This window comes from Nipponia nippon, unplaced genomic scaffold, assembly GCF_047370975.1.
Source record: "Nipponia nippon isolate SJK-2023a ecotype South Korea unplaced genomic scaffold, ASM4737097v1 scaffold_7, whole genome shotgun sequence".
Classification (NCBI taxonomy): domain Eukaryota; kingdom Metazoa; phylum Chordata; class Aves; order Pelecaniformes; family Threskiornithidae; genus Nipponia; species Nipponia nippon.
In genome coordinates this window covers 54192003-54213912 of record NW_028262391.1, presented here as the reverse complement: position 1 = coordinate 54213912, position 21910 = coordinate 54192003, and the positions used below count along the sequence as shown (strand labels likewise).

Genomic DNA, 21910 nt, shown 5'->3' with positions numbered 1-21910 from the left:
AATTTCTTCCTTTTATCTAGTCTAAATCTACCCTTTTTTAGTTTAAAACCATTACCCCTTGTCCTATTGCAACAGGCCCTACTAAAAAGTTTGTCCCCATCTTTCTTGTGAGTCCCCTTGAAGTACTGAAAGGCCAAATGCTTAACATTTTTCTGCTGAAGTAGATCCAAGAAGTAATAATTTCCAGAATGCCCATTCACAACATTGGCTACTAACGTGGAAGCAGAACTAGTGTCTCTTTGTTTTATTAGCCTTAAGACTACTACCTAAGCAAAGCAAGTAGAAAGGGGCTGTACAACTCTGCACATGTTAATGCAGTATTTTGTTACAAAAGCCTAGATTAACCTCTTGTGGATAATACCCATCATTATAATCCCTTCTTCCTTTCTAAGCCACAGGAAGCTAGAAGTCTTACCTTCCCTCCAACGAGAGGCAGGATGTGCATCTTCCCTGTGTGGCTGTCTTTCACAGAGGACACAATGAGGCACGTACCACAGAGAATTACCAAGCGCTCTGCCCACTTGTGCAACTGGGTCTTTCCTTTGCGTACGTTATACACTCCAGAGAGCAGGATGCGATCTAACTGTTCCACTTGACATGGCTTTTCTGAAGAAAAAGGGGACATTAGCATTTATTTGCCATTTGTTCTTCATTCTCAGCTGTGAGTGCAAATAGCAACACAGCTGTAACATGCAAAATCAGTTATTGTAAAGAACAAGTAAAGACAAGACAAGTTGCACTTTAAAAAAAATCTCAAGCAGAGGACAAGCAACTTCCTCAGTTTGTGCAGTAATCTCAGATAAGCAACCACTGTATGCCTTCCAGCATGTTACAATGGCTGCCACGTAGCGTATTTTTAATCTACAGGTAATTACAGACCTTAGCAAACTTACACACTTGCCAAACATCCTTCATTCAGGTGCAATAGAAAAGCAATTTCAAACTCTTGTTGAGTCAGCTAAAGTCACAGGAACCATCAAATAAATGGCTTCTACTGAGCTTTAAAGGAAGGCCTGGAAAATCAGGTACGGAAGGAAGTTATTTCCCTGAAGATGATTCAAGTGAAAGGACTCGAGCACTGACGGTTATACCTGGCTGTGTGCACTGCTAGCCGTGACTCTAACCAGCTAAGTAGAATTCTACTTCAGCCTTCTAATGCACACACATTTACTTTTAGGTCATCCTACCTCCTTGCCCCTTTTATTATTTTTTTTCTGAAGATGATGATGAATCTCCCAGATGCTTTTCAAGGTTCTGTCCACTGTTTATACTATCTTACTGGCTAGGAAAATTTTCCAAATAGTCACTTAATTGAATACTTTAAAGAACAGGAATAACCTTGACCTGACGGACTTACGAGTTTCAAGTGTTAAGAATCTCCTCATATTAAATTTATATTTCATTTTATCCTAAGTAATCCCTAAGACAGGTCCTGGCAACAGGTCCTTTGTTTTACTTAGGAAAGGATCAATTTTTTTTGGAAGTTGCTACTGAGATGCTGCTTCTGTCTTTAACTGTCCTGCAAGCGTCCTGATATCCATAAGCAGCATGAACCTGCAGGTATTTATATTCCCCCCACCCGCTGCCCGACGTCAGACAGAGGAACTGAGTAGCCGACATATATGCCAGACAATGACAAAAACTCTAGTTAGATCCGCTGGAAAAATATTCTCACTCTTGGTTATGCATGCCCCACTTCCAGACAGAAACCATACTCCAAGCTTTTATTAAGAGCAAAAAGTTAACCACTGACTAAAGTTGTTATACTGTTTCTCAGTTAGAAAGCAGGGTCTTCAGCTTGCCAAATTTAAAGCATTGTCTTGATGTCTATACCAGGCTGAATTTAGCTGAAATATTTAGCTGTTTGTTTATTTACAACAGTAGCTTTGTTTCAGGGACATGAAGTTTGGCATAAGATGTCCTTTAATGGTGAAAAACTCTAATCATCCACAGAAAAAATTGCTTGGATTTCACCAAGCTGAAAGACCAGCCCCAGACTTGTAAGAAAAGAATACAACGGGACCAAAAGCAGTACCCTTCTGACTGCCACAGCAGCACTGTTCCAAGCACCAGATACTACAAAGAAGCTACACCAATCCTCCAGTTTCCCCATCCTCTCTGAAACATCCGAGACACCCACGTCCTAGCGCTAAGGAAACATCCAGGGGCAACGCTCAAGGACTTCTACTCTGAATCCCAGCTATTTCACAACTCCTCAAGCTATGTGTAAGAATGGTCTTAACCTCTAGGGACAGGCAAGTTCCTGTCACTCTTTGCAGCTCCTGAGCTTAGCCTTGAACGTCACTGTGATCATGCTTAACTCCATGCTCCAATGAGCGAGCAGAGGCTTTCCCATGGAGAGCGAGGACACAGGTCACCAATAGACAGAGCTACCACCTCTAACAGCACCCTACAAGTTACACAAGTCCAGCTATAGCAATACAAGGGATCAAGACAATTCCCCACCAGAGAAAGTGTGTTACCCTCTACAATTCACGCCTGTCACAGCTGACAAAGATGAACAGTTTGATGGCCCTGGAGAGGTTCTTCCACTTGATCTGTTGTTGAAGCACGTAAAGACCCCGTAACATTTGGTCTCTGAGCTTGCCCCATCCAGCCTGGGTCACTGGCCTCCATTCTCCAAGTGACTTCCATTGAGAGGAAGCCCTCTCCCCAGTCTCCCAGACAATCTAACACATCCTCTCCCCTCATAAAACTCTTGAGCTCCTACAAGTACCTCAACAGCCAGACTTCAGGAAGCATGCTTCCCTCTCACTGCTATTTAATGTGGGATTTCTATTAATCCACTTGTATTTCTATCACCCCAACTGGGCATAAGTCCTCACTATCATAGAATCATAGAATCCTTTAAGTTGGAAAAGACCTTTAAGATCATCAAGTCCAACTGTTAACCAGCACTGCCAAGTCCACCACTAAACCATGTCCCTAAGCACTACATCTACCTGTCTTTTAAATCCCTCCAGGGATGGGGACTCAGCCCCTGCCCTGGGCAGCCTGGGCCAGGGCCTGACAGCCCTTTCAGGGAAGAAGTTTTTCCTAATGTCCAACCTAAACCTCCCCTGGTGCAACTTGTTACTCAGGAGAAGAGACCGACCCCTGCCTCGCTACAACCTGCTACAACTACGCGCCAGGGAAAGAAACAGACCCAATGTATCACAGGAGAAAGGCAGACAGAATGTGGGAAGAGAGCAGAGAAATCCAAGAGACATCCCCAAGAAGTGAAAGAATTATGAAGGCTGCTCTCAGCACTCCAGCGGGTCCAGAGGAGGGCCATGGAAATGGTCAGGTGCCTGGAGCACCTCTCCTATGAGGACAGGCTGAGAGAGAGCTGGGGTTGTTCAGCCTGGAGAAGAGAAGGCTTCGGGCGGGAAGACCTCCTTGCGGCCTTTCAATATATAAAGGGGGCTTCTAAGAAAGGAACAGAGAGACTTTTTACAAGGCCTGCAGTGACAGGACAAGGGGCAAATGGCTTTAAACTGAAAGAGGGCAGATTTAAACTAGATAGAAGGAAGAAACTCTTCACTGTGAGTGTGGTGAGGCACTGGCACAGGTTGCCCAGAGAAGCTGTGGATGCCCCATCCCTGGAAGTGTTCAAGGCCAGGCTGGACGGGGCTTTGAGCAACCTGGTCTAGTGGAAGGTGTCTCTGCCCATGGCAGGGAGGTTGGACTAGGTGATCGTTAAAGGCCCCTTCCAACGCAAACCATTCTGTGATTCTATGATTCTAAGTAATGTTTCTCTGGCTAAAATGCATTACTTTGTCCCTTATGTTCTCAGCTGCAGGCTTTGCAAAATTATCACATAATCCTCCATAGCATTCCCTCTAATTCCTCCCCTACCTTTAAGAACCACTTTGTCAGCATTTGCTTTTACTTTCTTAAAATAGGTCTCCCAAACACTCTTCAATCCTCATACTTCTTCCTTCACAGCCTCTTTCTAAGCAGGACTACGCTCCCACGCTGACTAAAGCTACTCAATTCCATTTTCTACCTACTTGCCTCCATGAAATTGAGTCACTGTTCCTGAATCCTCAGCAGTTCCTGCTTGACATACCCAAGCTGAATTGCTCATTTTTTCCTCAAAAGTTCTGTACAGCCCTATGCTTGATGCCTCTCCTCCTTCCAGCTGAAGTAACTTCTGACTCCCTACTCCTTGCCCCATAAGTCAGACTGTACGCATGTCATACTTCTTTTCATCTCCATTATACTTCTACACTGTTTTGCCTGTTCTGCACACAGCTCCCAGACAGAAGAGGTTTGTCTCACATAAAGGGGTGGAGAAGCTGAATTCTTATGATTCTATTTTTTGACATTGAATAAACAAATGATGGCTAGCAGCTTAGTCAGACTACCCAGCTCCACTACGCAAGAACAATTTTCCATTAAAAGCACTTTAATTTTTTTATTAAATGCAAAAAATACTCAGGTGAAGTATTTAGCAGTAATGTAACAATTTCATTATCAGCTTTCCTCCCCCTTATTTCTTCTGCATTTCCTCTTCACTTCAGTGAATTCCTTTGCTGACTGCTAGCACCGTGCGCCAACGGGCCTACGACTAGCATTCTGCTGCTCCTTATGCACGTGGTATCCTGCCCAAACTGGTGCACTAGGCCACTCAGAAGTCTCACTTCTGCAATGAAATGCACTGGGTTTCCAATGGCAGCCTGCATTATTAATAACCAGCTGGCACTTTCACTCTCTATTTACAGGCTGTGGAGATATTTGACCAGGACCTTCCTTGCCCATATCCATACACCTTTTAGAAATACAATCTTCAGCCATATCTAGGCTGAACTGCACTATGTTTCTGATCCCATTAGGAGTTCTAAAGCATTTGCTGTAACATTGGAAACTAAAGACAACAGAGCAATCTTTTGTCTTCCTGTGAAGCTATCTTTTCTCAAGCCATAGATAGGATCAAGAGAACTACAGAATCGTGGGGTTTTTTCCTATTTATCTTGAAAACTCATTATTTTAAGAAATGTTTACTGGTACTTTGGGTGTTTGATTGAGCCATCTATAAACCCAATAGGTCAACGAGTTGGGCTTCAGCTGAGTTCCACCTCATAGTTAAAGCTATAGGAACAGCAACAGTCTGCACACACACATTTCTTACCACTGTAAAAGCGAATCATGCAGCTGAGATCAGAGTTTGCTGCCTCTTCCTGCATTCTGACAGGATCATCAAAACCCAACCCAGCCAAGTAGTCATACACAATCTGAAGGGGTTTTTCTGTGGGCTCCAGCCTCCTGTCAAAACATACAAGAAAGTTTGAGAAAGCAAAAAAAGATTAAACAAGCCTCATTGCAGCTAAAGCGTAAGGAATACTGACATACTGGTTGTTCTGCTCCTCTGAAAAGGCCTGGCAAGCACGCATCCCTGGGGTCTGTGCCTCCTGCTTGTCAAGCAGCACTTAAGAACTGTAGCACTTGGAGAATTACATTGCAGAAAGGAAACGGAGAGGAAAAGCAATAGGCATAAGCCATACAATCCACGGTGATCTTTTCCATTCCGTGATTTAAGGAGCATCAGGAGGAAACAATGACAAGACACAAAACCAGAAATACTGCACAAAAAGCAGACACCAAAGAATTAAAAAAACCTACGTATAATGACTGAAAGATATAAAAGAACTCTACTTAAATTTCTCTTCCAAATGCAGCTGGGAGCAAAGCGTATGAGAATCCTCCTGAAAAATGACTTCTAAAAAGAACGAAAAAAGAAATTTCCCATTCTGTTTGGCTCTCATCAGTGCAAGATTCTCATGCTTTGGCAAATTAACTCAAACAGTACATTTAAAGAAAAGACGTTTTTAGAACTACAACAAATCATAGGAAAGATTCAGTGGCTAACTTGAAAAAATGGCAATAAGAGAATAAATGAATAATAAAATAATAATAAACTTGAATAAACAGCAATAAGAGAAAGTTACAAAAGAAAGAAACATCAGGTTTAGTATATTCAGAACAGATGTTTTCTGATCCTCTCATCTCACTTCTTCCAGAGACACTGAGTTGTTATTTTCTGCAATAAAAATAACAGAGTTTCTTGCTAAATTAGACGTTTTACTTTAGGAAAAACAAACAAACAAACAAACCCTTAGTTTAAAAGATTAAGCACTGAAAACGTAAGATGGGAGTTAAAATAAATTGTTCCACTGGTCCACTCATTATCCACCATTAAAAATCCTCATTTTTAATCTAAAAGTGCCTAGCTTCAGATTACGGTCACTGGACCTCAACTTGCTGCCTGTTCTTTAAACAGGTGTTTATAAATCATGAGACTAACCATTTCAAACTTCCTTTTCAAGATGAGGCTCAATGTGCTTTTAAAATTTTCTTGCAGTAGGGTGGGTCTACTTTGACTCAAAATCATTTTTACCACTTTTTTTTTTTTAGCTTATCAACATGCTGTAAGCGCTAGCACCACAACTATTTGCTGAATCTGTGCACTGACTACAAAAAAAAAACATACAGAGACTTCTTGGTTCTACTCAACAGTATTTATACTCCTAGATCAAACCTGCTCTCGACTATTTGGCACATTCACTCATATCCCTTCGATCCACGAATCCTCCTGAATTGCACTTTTTGCAAGTTATAGCCTCCTTCCTCTCCTCCTTAGTACTTAGTACACTTGGGTTTTACATAAATATATTCAACGATATTGAGAAGCAGTGTTTTCCAGAGAATACTGCATGCTAAACTATCTAGATCAACCTGTTGCACTGACCTCTCAGTACTCATCACTCCCTCCATCTATGCCTTCCCGCGTTGTTACCTTTCTTTTAGCCGCAGATTATTAACAGAGCAACTGAACAGTGCAAATTTACCTTTCTTCATTCAGACATGCACTAACCCCTCATCCAAAAAAAATGCTTCTGTAAGTTATCAGCCAATGAGTTTTACTGGTTTGCGCGTTGCTTTTCTACCGACGACGTCAGAACGTAGAATCACAGAATGGTTTGGGTTGGAAGGGACCTTTAAAGGCCATCTAGCCCAACTCTCCTGCAACGAGCAGGGACATCTTCAACCAGATCAGGTTGCTCAGAGCCCCATCCAACATCACACACTGCAAGAAATTACTAATGCCTTTGGCGACCAAGCTCGACATTTCAAAGCATCAAGATCAAGTTTGTTCGGTAAGACCTGTTTTCTACTAAACTTTGTTGACTCGCATACATCATTTATACTGCATGTCTTAACGTGAAATATTTTATTACTGTATTTACCAAACCTTTCTGCTTCTTCTCAACTGAAGAACAAAAATATTTCTGATTCTTTTTGATGATTATACTATAGTAGTTCCACTATTACTGACAGCTTTACAAATGCCATCTCATAATTAAGGCAGGACTGATTTCACAAATCATGCACCATTTACAAGTACCTAGTCATCCAGACTTCCTTTGTAGTCAACAGGACACACCTCAAGAAGTAAAATGACCTTAGGTATTTCGAGCATGTACGCTGCAACTCTTTCACTTCACACATAGGACCTCTGGATCAGAAACAGGATTACTCTCAAAGTTATGGCCCAAAACAACAAAGTTTCTAGCCCGAAAAGACAATGTAGTTGATACGCAGCTGATCCAGAAAACCAGTTCTTACCACTCCACGTTTGCTAAGCCTGATTAGGGCAACTTTGCTCCCCTCCCTTTTGTTTAACATGGAAATACATCAACTTGCTAGCCAGAAGGCTGTATATGAAATAACCCCCTTCCTCTCACCTCAGAAATTGTCTCTTGGAGTTTCTACTGACTAATAAACTGATGTCGGCCTTGCAGACTCTAGTCAGCCCTAAATATAATCAGAAAGTTATTGGCAAATTTCAACCCATAAACAGGCTTTATTTAACAGATAAAGGAGGAAAACCTTGACCTGTATCTTCAAATCCGCCCAAAGGATCACACCCTGATAGAGCTGGTTTGCTTGGAAATCTGTTCTTATTCCTTCCTGGATTAGACTAGTAGGATTTAAATTTTAGTTTATGAAATATCAGCTGCCTTAACCAGTAGAAAGCATTGTTTATTCATACCAATGTCCGTCACCAGTCATAACTTTTAGTTGATTTTTAGGAGTTATCCTAATTTTGTGAAGCTTCCAATATGACTAAAAGCAACATCAGAAATAGCAATTTGATATGTACTGTAAGTATCCTCAAAGGTCATACAGGAGAATAATATCCATGCATCAATTTAAAGTTCAAGATGTAATCAGGTGACTGTCAGCAATGCATGCCATTGCTGCTGCTGCTACTGCTGGTTTGTTGCGTTTTTTTGTGGTGATGCTTTTTTTAAATAGAAAAAACATTTGGAAAACTGCCTTTTCTTTCCACCCCTTCTTTAAACCAGTAAACAAAAGGAAATAAAGAGCTAGCCAGTGTAGTTTAATGCAAATTCAGATAAATTTCAGCAGAAAGCACAATCCCTCTCCTTCCCGCCCTCCCCAGGCCTAACTATTCTCTTCTGGTATCCAAATCAGATGCTATGACACACATGCATGACAGAGAGATAGTTTCTGCCATGTTCCCAATTATTTGTAATGCCTTTTTTGAAGAAAAAAAATTTGTGAAAGCCAAATTCACATAAACTTTACACAACAAATTTAGCAAATGCTCAGAATCCACGTAACGCCAAATCACTGAGCTCAGATGATTACTACTGTTCAACTTGCCACCAATGCAGTACAGATATTTCTATCCCGTTACACTGACTAGAAAGCGAGTTTAATCTCCATGGCAAGTACGGCGTTAAATCATACAAAACAGTAATGCAAGTATTTAAGACTTTAAATACATGCTTTTTTCCAAAGTCAGTCCATCCATTAACACTAGTAAAAGAGAAATCAGATTTGTAAAGTTTTTTTTTTTTTTAATCTTTTTTATCACCGATTCAATGTGGTTGGAACAAGCCTCTGGAGTGATCATCAACCACCTACAGCTGGTTGTCCAGGACCTCGTCCCGTTTGGTTTTCAATATCTCAAAGGAGACTCCACAACCTCCCTGGGCAACCTGGGCCAGTGCTCCGTCACCCGCACAGTGAAAAAGGGTTTCCTGATGTTCAGAGGGAACCCCCTGTGTTTCCGTTTGTCCCCATCGCCTCTGGTCCAGTCACTGGGCACCACTGAAAAACGTCTGGCTCCATCATCTTCATCTTTTTCCATCAGGTATTTATACACATTGATAAGATTCCCAAGCCTTCTCTTCTCTAGGCTGAACAGTCCCAGCTCTCTCAGACGAAAAATGCCTCAAGTCTCTTAAACATCGTAGTGGTTCTTTCCTGGACCTGTTCCAGTGAGTCCTTGTCTCTCTTGTACTCCCAGAACTGAACACAGCACTCCCGGTGCGGCCTCGCCGGTGCCAGCAGAGGGGAGGGATCACCTCCCTGGACCCGCTGGCAACACTCCTCCTAATGCAGCCCAGGTTGCTGCTGGCCGCCTTTACCGCAAGGGCACACTGCTGGCTCATGGGCAGCTTGTTGCTCACCAGGATGCCCAGCTCCTTCTCCACAAAGCTGCTTTCCAGCTAGTCAGCCCCCAGTGTATACTAATGCCTGCGGTTGTTCCTCCCCAGGTGCAGGACTTGGCTTTTCACTTTGTTGAACTTCATGAAGTTCCTCTCTACCTGTCCAGGTTTAGTTGCATCAAATTTTAACGTCAAGACCACATGGAAGTTACCTGGTACCATTTCATGTGTCTTAGAAGCAGAATCCAAGTTTGACTCAGTACCACAAAAAGTGTAACTTGCCTCTGTAATTGGGATGACTTCACTCTTGATGATGCCATCCACTTTATATCTTCAATGAGATGAGAAGTCTTCTGAAATAATTTGGAGAGCCTATAAGCAAGGACCAGATCCCATGTTTTCCAAAATAAAATGGAAAATAGCTTCCAAAACAAACAAACAAAAAAGAAAAAAAAGAAAACAGCAGTCGAGAACGGAAATTCAAACTGTGCTGATAACCTGCACCACCACCAATCACTCCGACACTGCTCATCTTCTTGGAACTCCTGGAAAAAGATCCTAGTCCAGCTAAGATAGAGCTCCCTGTACAGTCAGCATGAAAAGCTGATTTATAAAATGCTTTTTCTTTCCCTGCTTTGCAAGATGGACATGGGACAAGAGGTTGGTTCAAGAGCATAATGCCATCAATGCTTCTCTCTTTGCAGAGACTTCTTCAGTTCAAATGCAGGCTCTCAGTCTTTTTTAGGACCTTCTGTCGAGATCTAGAAGCTTAGAGCCAAGGACTTCTATAAATCTGGAACCGAGGTTCACATTATCACTTCCTTTTTTTTTTTTGCTACAGGTCGCACTGAACATGACACCAAACTTTCAAAAGAGCTTTCTGAGGTAATCTTGGAAATGACAAACCTGCGTATCCATCTCCTATAACAGGCAAGCTACTAGAAACTGGAATAAATAATAGATTGCACTGAACAATGCTGACTTCCAACGCAGTAAACCCTGATGTATTCTACACCCTTCAGTGCAGAATCCAAGAAGAATATGAGAGATTTGACTGGATCTCAAAACACCTTGCCCAAGTTTCTTTTGACTACCCCTAGATTCCGATCCGTCTGCTATTAAAGCCTTATGCTTGCCAGAAAACAGCTTTTCCAGTATGTGACCCATGGCTCAGGAGCCATAAACGTTTGAATGTCACTCACAAAAAGAACACTTCAAGTAGTCTGCATCTAGATTTCCTGGGGAAAAAAAACCCCAAACGTTCAAACATTACAATTTGGTTTTCCCAGTACGCACTGAACAATTACTTCTTGCGCATCAGAATTCAGGAAGAACCTTAATACAGTAAAGGGATAAGCACTTTTCATATGACACAAATTAAACCAGAGTTTGACAGGTTGCTCAATACTCTCTGAGGTACAGTACTGTGGTTTACCCTCCTGAAAAAGCTGGATACTCTATCCCACCGTACTTGCCTCTTCTGGAGATGAGATCTAATTTTTTAAATTATTTTCATTCTTCTCATCTTTCACTTCAGCAAGAATTACTACTGCAGGGTTTCAAAATACTAATTTGAAAACCCCTTAATTTTCTTTCTCGTTCACATAAATCAAACTGATATGCTTCTTGCAGGTATCAAACACAATGCCCTCAGTTTTGTTTCTTTTCTAAAAAAGCCATGTACAACAGGAACATTGGCAGTAATATCTATTCAAGCCTAATCCCCTAACAAATGTGTCTCTCTTGCCATAGTACCTTCTTATCTGAAAACCAACCAAGAGAGTAGTCTCTACTATTGCACCATCTAGGCTTGCTTGCCACCAGCTGGAAGACAAAAGCCTTGCCAAAAGTTAAGCCTTCTGAATTCTTCAAGTTGTCTGCAAAATGCCAGAAGTTGTTCCAAGTTCACTACCTGGCAAAAGAGTCTGAGTTGACAGAAAAATCTACACCTAAAAAGCCACATGTACGGAGGCAGCAATGACTGACCACTCTGCCGGTGAGGCATGGCTTGGTGTTACACATTGCAAGTGTGAAGACCCAGTGGGAAGGGTGTGCGACTCCCAGCCCGCGTCCGAGCTACTCTTCTGGCACGAGCCGTACGCTGGGTCTGTGGCCCAGGAAACACCAGCGCAGGTCCAGGCGGTCAGCTAACACCACTCACGGGTTCAGCACCAGGCGTTGTAAATAAAGCCACGAACAAACCAGCTCATTAGCAGACCATATTCAAACCAGGGAAGGGAGCAATTCACCGAATGCCTTTGGAGACGTTCTGGAGACCTGGCTGAAGGGATCACTGGTCCAAGTTCTTGTCGAGAGCCATGTGATTCACTAACAAAATCTAGCACAGGGCAGGAAAGGGAAAGCCAAAACCAGTACCTGGAACAGCAGTTTCTATATGGGATTTCTTTACTAACACGATCAAGGCTGACAGGTTCCAGAGGCAATAGTTAAAGCTTGAGGTAGAAAAATATGCTTTCCCTTTGAGAGAAAGCAATGCAGTGTGAAACCCAAACTGGCATGCGATCACATTAGAAATGTAGAAATTCATCTTGTAGCCAGTGCAATACACACTGAATGCTAGCGCACATGGAGAACACCCTGGCTGTCACAGCTGCTGCTGTTTGACACAAACAGCCCATTATATCCACATCAGTAGCACGTACCAGGTACTGGACGCTTCCAGTAGTCAGAGAAGCAGCTCTGTTAAGTGAAGGTGCAAAGGGTAAGGAAACAGAAAAGCCAGCAAAAAGCAGCAACAGTTCCACAACTCCTGCTGCAACTGTGGCTCTTCTTCGTAAGCAACAGTCAAGTTTTCAGATCTCTGTAGTTCAAATTTTTGTTGTGAGGGGTGTCCACACCAAAGAAGGTATCCGTGCTATTTTTGTCTAATCCTCCCCGCTCTGCAAGAAGGTATAATTCCTGAATATGAAAGGATGCTAACATAAGAAAGGTTTCTAGCTAGAACTCCTCTAAAGATCCTTGAGGTACACTGCGGAGAAGAAAAGAAAGCTCTGACAGAAACTGACTCCCCGGTACACGGACTTGAAAGGGAAATGCAGAATGATCACAAGGACACCACTGAATATTTAAAGCAAACACACAAAAAAGGTTTCTGTTATTCTTCCATTTACTGTCCAGTTTTCAGTGTTCCGAGTCAGGTGCCAAATCAATCTTTGCCATACCCAGCTTCTGAAAGAAAGTCACCTACTGATATTAAAAGGGTGAAGAATTCAGAAGTTGTTTGGGAGACAAATGTACCTATGGCAAAACGTGATCAGATGCTGAACAGAGTAATTTGTATTCGCAAACGCATCATATTAAAGTCATCAGCAACCTTTGTTCAAGGGAGGAATTACCTCAACAGGGCACGGGGGTATCTTGCGCGTTCTGTCACCTTCCTGGGGACAAGCAAGCAGGTACCGCTCAGGCCTGCTTCCCGTCACGGACAGGCAGTGCTGAAGCAATACTGGTAACTCCCACGCCTCTGCTGAGAGCACCCCCGTGGGAAGTCATTCGGGGATCTCTTCTGTGGCAAATACATTCTGAGTTACAAGGAACAGACACGCTGTAATCAATCAAGATCCCCTCTGAAATCTAAGACAAAGCTTGACAAAGTGCCAGAGGCACCAAGAGGCAACAAGAGCGGGAAGTAAACGTTTACAACTCAGTACTGGCTTCCAAAACACTGGTAGCAGGACCAATTTGCTAATCCAGCACAAAGCCTGCCACAAATCAGAGACAGGCACGGCTACCTAGCACGAGAAGAGAGACAGATATTTAAAAGAATTCAAACACAAAAGCCATTTCAAGAGCTAAAAAAAAATTCAAAACGTTCCTCTCTGAACACGTCCACAAGCTTTACCTAGTCTTTTTCAGGATCTGCAGTAAAGGGTCTGCTCTTCTTTCTAAATGCTGGGAAACCTGCACACTGTTAGGGTCCAAACCAAGCCAATCGCCTTATAAATTCTTCAAGCAACGAATGGAGATTTTCAGCTGCCTCGATTCATCCGAGTGTCCATCGATCCTCATACAGTATTTCTAACTAACCTGTCCCTGGCTCCGATAACCCAGGCTGGGCAAGGCAAACAGGTCTAAACAACTTTTTTCAACAGCCAGTTTTAACCACATCCTATTCTCTGCATCTCTTGCCACGAGCACTCCCTCCCTCTCCCTGATCAAACACATGCCACGTTTTTAAAATTCGGACACATGCAACTTATGACTTTCGTTTCACTATCAAAAAACCAGCTACGAGTCCTGTTCAGCGTGCGTTGTCTCTACTGCTTAGCCTTCAAGCAAGGAGTCCCCAGCAATTTTTTTTCCCCCTGATAACAGGAGTGGCAACTTCATAACTGAGTCTTAAGTCCAGAAGAATCAAAGCAAAGTCTAAATCCTAACAAACCTAATGGCAGCTTGTAAACCTCGAGCAGTCCATAATACATCCACAGCATAAAGTTCATGCACATTAAACCCTGAGCTGTCTATTTTCAGCCTAAATCGACGGCAGGCATAAAATGTATAATCTGATACTTCAACCTTCTTTATATAACCCTTACTACACTATCTTTCTGTCTACCTTTAATTATTAACCTGGCAGCTCTTCTTAGCAAAAAAATTACTAACACATAAATATTACGTGACATAACCGTGACAGTACCTTACATGTTTCACTGACTCAGAATAACTGTTTACAGCTTCTTAAATGGCTTAAGTTTTCTGGACGCTAAAACGTCCGTAACAGAGAACGTAATAAAGGAGTACGGGAACAGCAGCCTCTACCTACAAAACGAGGACACGTTTCTGGTTGGAGCACCAGCCGAATCCTCCCAGCCAACACACCTATGGCTTAACTAAGAGATGCGTAAAAGGCGCACCACTACTTCATTGGGATGAACGGCGTTACTCGAGGCGGTATCCGGCTGCTGCCTACCGCCCCGGTCCGTTTCACACCTGCCCTGCTACCGTCGGTGGGCACAGAGCGAAGGGGGCCCCGCGAGACCGCAGCAAGTGCTTCGCAGGCAGATTTATCCTTTCTCAGCCCTCACCTCACCAGGTCTCCGTGAAGTTGCAAAAAGAGGTTCTTCCTCCCTTCTCCATCGCATATCTCAGACGCCGGGGTGTCCACCGTGCAGAGGACCAAGCGCAAGTCTGAAGACGCAGCAGCTGCAGAATCTCTTCCATAAACATAGACGCAGCCTCGCCCGGCGTCCGCCTTCAGCCAGTCCCTCTCCCGGGAACCAAACCGGCTCCTGTTCAAACAGCTCCTGCTCCCGTTGCGCTTCACGTTTCTCTGCAAGGCAGCGCAAACCCCGGCGTCAGCGGCTGCCTCCGAGTCGAGTCCGCGGCTGCCCGCCCGCCATCCTCCCCCGCGGGCCGCAGCCGACCGGGCCCCCCGGCCCCGCCGCCGCGCCCCTCTGCACAGGCCGCTCGGCTCGGCTGGGGGCTCCCGCGCCGCCGGCGCCGCCTCGGGACTGCTCGCCATGAGCCGGCGGGAGCCCCGGGGGCACCGGCCGCGCCGGGCCCGACAGACGGCCGGGCCGGACAGACGGCCGGGCCGCCCCGCTCGGACGCGGGCACGGAAAGACCCCGGCCCGGCCCGGCCGTCCCGCCAAGGTCGAGGCGGGCAGCGCCCCAGGCGCAGCGCCGAGCTGCCGCGGCGGCCCGGCGGCGACGACTCGCCCCCACCGCGCCGCGGGCCCCGCTCCCCTCCTCACCTTCAGCACCCGGATGCCGCCGCGAGGCCCGGCCCGGCACCCCCGCGCGCCGCCCGGCGCCGCCGCCGCCGCCGCCTCCTCCTCCTCGGGCTCCGGCGTCTCCCTGGGCCCCGGCCCCGGCCCCGGCCCCGGCCCGGCCTCCCCCATCGCCGGCCGGACACCGAGACCCCGGGCGGCGGCGGCGGCGGCGGCCCCGCCCCAGCTCCGCGCAGGCCCCGCCCCGGAAGCGCGCGGGCTTCCGCCGCCCGGCGGCCGCTCGCCCCGGGGCGGCGGGGTCAGGGCCTCCCCGCCGGCCGGCGACACGGGAGGGCTCCCGGGAGCGGGGCCGAGCCGCGTTATCGCGCCCGCCTCGGCCCTCAGGGCGGGGCCGGGCCGGAGCCGTCCCGGGAGGCTGGAGCCAGGCAGCACCGCGGCGGAGCGGGTATTCACGGCGTGTCGTCAGTGCGCGTCGCGCAGCTGCTTCCCGCGAAGCGTACGGTGTAAACTACTTACTCACCCGGTGAGGAAAGAAGAACCGCCTCACCTGTATACAGCTGCCCTGTCGCACCACGTCCTTCGCCGACCTCCGCAGCCTCTGCGGCCATCGCCTCCCCGGGCTGGGGCTCCGCAGCAGAGCACCCGAGCATCGCCCGCCGCCCCTGCTGCGCGGGGCACGGCGTCAGCTCCGGCAGCCTCAACCCCTGTCTGCTAATAATTGCCGCCGTCGCCGTGCCGCGCACCAGAACCTGATTAACGCTTTAAGCCAGCCCCTGCTCATGCCTGAACGGGATCAAGCACATTAAAACCAAACCAAAAGCCTCCCGCCTTCCCCGTAATCACCAATGGTTCCAAACTTTAATACACTTTAGCCTGTCGTCATCGTGTTTCTTTCTTGCTACGCTAATTCCTGGTCTCATTTCAGAGTTAAGTCCAGACATGCTTTCCAAATTCTCACCGTTGCTATTATTACTGTGCCAAACACTTCCAATTCTATTACGTGTTTCCTTTAAACGTTTCCCGCCTTCTTCCCAGTCTCTCGGAGCATTTTGCTGTACGGCATCGCAGATCCGCTCCCGCGCAGACGTCAGGTACGCAGCACGGCGCGGCGCTCCCCGGGCTCGCCCGCGCGCGGGAGGAACGCCAAGGGAAAGCCTCCCAGGGCTCTGCCCTGCTCGAGGCCCAGGGCCTGAGGCGACGGGCTGGCCGCCGCCACGCAAACGGGCAGTTTCCGATGCCCTTTCCGAATTCTCTGGTGTCTGGAGGGCTCTCCTATTTAAAACCGTGAACTGACAGACAACCCGTCTTACCAGCAAGGTTAAAAGTGCTCCCTGGCACTTCGTATTAATTCATGTCATTAAACCAAGGCGGTCACAGGAAAGGCCACCTAGTTCTTCACGCTTCCAGAGCATGCACACAAGCTGAGAAGGCTTTAAATCAAATTTTCATTGGGCTTTCCCTACAGAAAGGCAGGATTACAACGCACTTCCAGCTACAGCTTTGTAGTTCTGTAACTACTTTGCCTCAAGAGAGTTTCCATAAAGGAAGAACACATGGCAATACTGGGGAGATTGTACTTTGCAGAGAGAAGTGCAATTACGTGCTAGAAAACACATGAAAAGTTATCTAATAAAACGTTACTGCGACTAGAAAACGCAAGAACGAACCTTACAGCAGGCACATGCATCGCTTTAGTGGACAACGAGACCACAACAGTCCGTGTCCCAGAGGCACGTGGAGTACGAAAGGCGGCTTTTTAATCAGCAAGGGAATCGTAACCAACTCCAAGGGCAGGCTGCAAACACCAGGGAAAAATTTCTGTGTGCTCAGATCTCATCACACCCTTCCAGCACCCGGACAAGCACTGCTGCCAGCAGCTGACAAGCTTCAGGTGAACTGTTTTAAGCGTTTTGTAATTGCCTACTCATTACGCTCTCCGAAATTTCCTGGAAAGTTTTTCCAAATTCTGCCCTTATTATCTCACATCATCTGACCTTGTCATGGCCAAACGTTAAGAATCAGTAAGTCCTACCCCACTGTACTTGCAAAAAGCAACAAGGCACAGTTTTAAATCATTGAATATTGACTCATTTTATTAGTCACTTCATAATTTGTTTCAACCAAAAGACAATACACACAGCAGAAGTCTAATGCATCCCATGTAAATGTTTACATCCGTTATGCTCCTCGCTCACCTAAGACTCAGCATTTATTTAAGTGTTTCACACCTCAAAAATAGGTCTGCAGAAGTTTGAATGCCACCAGGCTCCCTGCTCGAATGGCATGTTTTTACTTTACATTTGGTTGGGTTTGTTGGGGTTTTGTTTTGAGTTTGGGTTTGGCTTTTCTTTTTTCTTTTTTTTTTTTTTTTTTAACTATACTGTCAAAGAGGTGGGATGCGGCTCTATGTAAAATGTAAATTACAACATCAGGAAAGAAAAAGGAATATACAGGAATAGAGTGAAAGTTCAAGAGGGAAGCAGTCCAGTAGCTCTTTCCCTCACAGCCCCCAAGTAGAAAATGAACACATAGAAAGCGCACCAGCAGATCTAAAAAAAAGCCATCTTTGCTGCTCCATCTTGCAGCTCGTACCAGCCTTGGGGAAGGCACTAAGTCACCTTTCCCAGCTGTTTCAGCATGTTCTGAGTTATATATCCAAGGTACTGTATAGATGGCAGTCCCCTCACTGCTATTGCTTCAAAAGGTTGTTCAAGGCCATATTTTATCCCATCAACACCCGGACAAAGTCGAATCTTAGGACCTTCCCATGTCTTCTCCCCCTTCAGGCCCATGATGGCCACTATTTTCTGTCATTTTTTGACTCGGAATACATTCACTTGAAAAGAGAGACATTCAATCTCTCTCAGCTCCAAAGTCTCCAATGCAGATATTGGTAAGATTAGCCATGACGTCTGCATCTTGCTCCCTTTATACTCCCCTTACTGAAGCAAGGAAAACGTTGACCAGACCTGTAAGAATTGTTGCATTCAACTGGTGGAAAAAAGACTCACCCTATCCTCAAAGTGCCTCAGATGCGGACATGCGAGTACTCTCCAGTGAGAAAACAAAGCAGCAGCACAGAGCTTAAGAGATGTACGTAGGGGTCAAGGAGCAAGCAACGGTATCTAGTACAGAAGATACGGCCATGTGTGAAACCTGGCCTTCCTTCTGGCGTAAGGTTAGTACCCCGTCCCTTAGCAAGGGGAAGGGAAAGAGCTCCAAGGATAACAGGAACGTTCGGCTGCTACAAAGGAGTGCTTCACAGCCAAGGGATGGCTTCAAGCAAAACGCATTTCAGGCACACACACCACCTCCTTCAGCTCGACTCAGAGATATACGACAAAGCACCTATTTCCCAAAACACAAACACTGTGCAAGGGTGGCTGCAGGAGCCAAGAACACAGTAGGAATTTACCCTACAAGCTTACCAGACAGAGACCAACAGCAAAACCCAGCTGTTCCAGGGGACAGAAAACAAGTGCAACAAAAGGGACAAGATAAGCTGTTCCCAGCTACGCTGCAACAAACTGGCCAGGTGAGAGACCGTTTACTTCTTTCTCCCCATCTGATCTCCCGCACCAGTGCTCTTTCTCAGCAAAAACAAATGGAGACTGAGGTGTGCCAGCTTTCAGTACAAGTGACCATGTACAATTCTGCGAGGAGAATGGGAGAGCTTATGGGGTGTTCAGGAGCTAAGGACTCTCCATTAGCTTTGTATCTGGGACACCCTCAGAGCTCACTGGAGTCTAGATTTAACATGCTCAGCCTTCAAGACTACAGAGTTTGAGCTAGTGGGGTGGTGAATAGTCACAAATGCAGTGAAAGCAACAAAGGTAAATGCCCAGCACCTAGAAATGGACTTCAATTCAGCCATTTTCTGCAAGACTGCCTGCTTCGTGACGCTGCTAGCTGAAGCGCAGTATCTGTCTCACCACTGACAGCCAAGAATGACCCTGCCACAACCCAGAGTTACTTTTAAGGAAATCATACATCATTCTTCTAGATTCTATAACCCCATGCTGATGCCAGTTCCAGTAGAACAGTAAAGCTCTTTGCTAATCCAAAGGCCCAAACCTGTTTAATCAATAAGGCAGCAAAAATGCCCTCCAAAAGAAGCTAAATTTATTCCACTACACAGACCAACACTTAAGTCAGTGACAGTCAGTCCTACGTTATATTACTTAATGCAGTTAAAACCAAAGCAGACTGAACAACCTTTAGTGGCCTCCTGCTCCCAGTTCAAGGGCAGAACAGGTCTTCAGTTTTCTAAGTACACTGTGCACCACCCTTGCAGCGTTTTTGGCAAGGACTTGAGCCTAGTGGAAGCACATTTGCAGATGCAAAAAGCTGTGTCTAAGCCTGCCATGAGTGCACTGATCGATCACGATCTGGAAACCCTAGAACATAAATAAAGCAGATGTGCCATCCGTTTCCTTTGAGAAAGCACTGGGTTGGAAGCTGGAGCACCTTCAGCTTACCAGCACACTCATGGATGAAGACCTAAGATACATCCTCCCTTCTCCCTCCCTGAAGAGTGCTGAACATCTGAATAGTTTTGTCACATCGTGTTTTATGTCATATACATCGCCTCCATGAGAATTCAGAGAACTCTACTACGTCGACAACAGTTCACACTAGGAAGCATAACTGAACACAGCTTTCTGTAAGCTTAGGAGAGTACTGGAGCTCACATCTTTGGATCCAAACACTCAAACGACTGGCTTCCATTCAAAAACCAGTTTAGTTACTTTCAGTCTGAACCTGACTAGCACACTTCTCTGAAAGGGGAGCAAGGAGCAAACTACAAGGATCAATTAAGTAACAAAATGGGAAAAGGTCTCTTTAAACCGCATGGTCTTTATTTCAGTGCCAATATTACAGATACAACACAAATATCCCAGTCAGAAGTAACTCAAATGGAATCCAGGGGGTCTACTGTAGGCTCTGGAAATCAAATTGGGGAGAAGGTCTGGAATAACTGGGAAGAGCAACTTTGCAGCATAGTCTCTGATGAGTCTCCCAGCAGGAACAGAGTCCTCAAAGACTGATCTACAAAATTGAATGTGTCTTTTCTACCCATAAACCACAACTAATGGGTTAAAAGGCTTTGAAACTGTCTGTGGTAGAAAACCAGCTGCTCCTTGGATCTCTACATCTCTCATACATCACCACACTTTCTGGGGAAGGTACAGAAGACCATCTGTGAATCTGCATGGCTGTAGCTATTGATGGAAAGAAAGAAAATTCAAGTGTAAAGTCTTCATTTCCAAGTACAGCACCAAAGCAATTTTATCAGCTCTCACCAGCACCTCTTTTCCTGCACTGTCCCAGGCTTGCAGATAACTCCCAAGACCTAACTTGCTCTTGGCATGTATCACGTAACTCAGAGGTGGGTGTATACAATAATGCACTGAATAGGCCGTAAGAAGCCTCCAGCCCCTTCAGACATTGGGGATACAAGAAGAAAGAGGCAGGGCAGCCTGACATTCCCCAAGTCCCCAGTCTGAGCCCCATGTGAAAGTGCCTGAAGGAATCCAGCTAGTAATGAATGACAACACGTCTTGCCCACCCCAGGGGAAAAAGACAGCGGAAAGAACGGGCAGCTGTTCACTTGCTGCAGAGAGAAGAAAGTTTCCCTGCTAGAAATTCCAGACTTCTCTTCCAACCAGGCTGTGTTGCTTTGCGGAGGGGCCGGGGGGGAGGGTAGGGGCGAAGGGAATGTTGCTTCTGGCTGTGAATGCATGTGTGAGGGAGTGCACAGTAGCCTCCACAAGCCGCCAGCCTCATCAGCGGAGGAGAGGAGATTAGTCTTAACAGATATGCTTCAAAGTCAGCAATCACTTCAGGAAAATTCCTCCTCATCAGCAGGTCTCATCTGTTCCCCATGCCCATGGTGCAGTTTGGGGGATTGCCAAGGATCACAACCTTCTTCCCAGAGTTCTTTTGATTGGGTGGGGTGAGAATAAGAATGGTGCCAGAGCCTCACTGCCAAGACTGAGGGGGGAAGTTGTTGACTTCTGCTAGATCCTGCATTGCTGAGCCCTTGTGATTATACGTCAACTTGATCCTCATACGTAGTTGTTGCTACAAGAGAAAAGGGAAAAAAAAAAGCACAAAACAAATTCAGGTCTTCATAAAAGGTCAGTGATTTTCCCCACATCCAGCTCCCCTCCCTTACCCCGTGAGTACAAAACGCGGACCCTTCCTCACCGCAAGAGCTTGCTGGAAGGATGTGCAGGGTAAGCTATGACACTGTAGATAAATGCTTAATCTGGTAGGACGCCGATTCGTCACTGTAGTTCTTAGATCAGGTACAAGCCCTCAGAAAAGCTATAGCACAGCTTCTACCCACATTTCTCTGCACTGGCCCTGCTCTCACAAGCACTGAAGTCCTTAAATACAAAAATAACTGCCTTGAAATCCCAGTTAACAATGGAAGAAAGCAGGAGGCAGATCTGGACTCTGCTGCTCTGCACTTACGCTCACAGGGAGAGGTGCCATTTCCCATACTAGCTGTTCACTCAAAGCAGCGGTCTGGAAACCAAGTATTGCATAGCTCAGTAGCAGTATGAAGGAAATAGCCTAAGAAAGACTGGAAACAGTCTCTAAGAACATTTCCTCTTGCTGTGAGTAAATGATGGAATAGCTCAGAAGCTGTTTTGCACTCTGTCATTTGGCTGTCATCCAGATACTAGGTGGCCCCTAATAATAGCTAGAGCACAGCATGCTCCAGCC

The 21910-nt window shown here is 45.8% G+C and overlaps 2 protein-coding genes across 8 annotated transcripts in view; both read right to left on the bottom strand.

Moving 5' to 3' along the window:
- Positions 1 to 15418, bottom strand: part of PHLPP2 (PH domain and leucine rich repeat protein phosphatase 2) — a 41427-nt gene extending 26009 nt beyond the window's left edge. The window contains exons 1-4 of one of the 3 annotated variants that reach the window (XM_087740901.1): positions 15200 to 15418; positions 14531 to 14775; positions 5135 to 5268; positions 416 to 606 (exon numbers count right to left, since the gene is read on the bottom strand). In XM_087740901.1, coding sequence (XP_087597027.1) covers positions 416 to 606; positions 5135 to 5268; positions 14531 to 14775; positions 15200 to 15346 — 717 coding nt within the window. In that variant the 5' untranslated portion in view covers positions 15347 to 15418. Of the gene's footprint in view, positions 1 to 415; positions 607 to 5134; positions 5269 to 12841; positions 12984 to 14530; positions 14776 to 15199 lie in introns of those variants that run through there. The other 2 variants (XM_087740902.1, XM_087740903.1) reach the window with 2 other exon arrangements.
- A 2100-nt stretch (positions 15419 to 17518) lies between these two features.
- The window catches only part of AP1G1 (adaptor related protein complex 1 subunit gamma 1), a 54054-nt gene continuing 49662 nt past the window's right edge, over positions 17519 to 21910 (bottom strand). For all 5 annotated transcript variants that reach the window (XM_087740905.1, XM_087740908.1, XM_087740907.1 and 2 more), the window contains one exon: positions 17519 to 21259. In XM_087740905.1, coding sequence (XP_087597031.1) covers positions 21158 to 21259 — 102 coding nt within the window. In that variant the 3' untranslated portion in view covers positions 17519 to 21157. The remainder of the gene's footprint in view (positions 21260 to 21910) is intronic.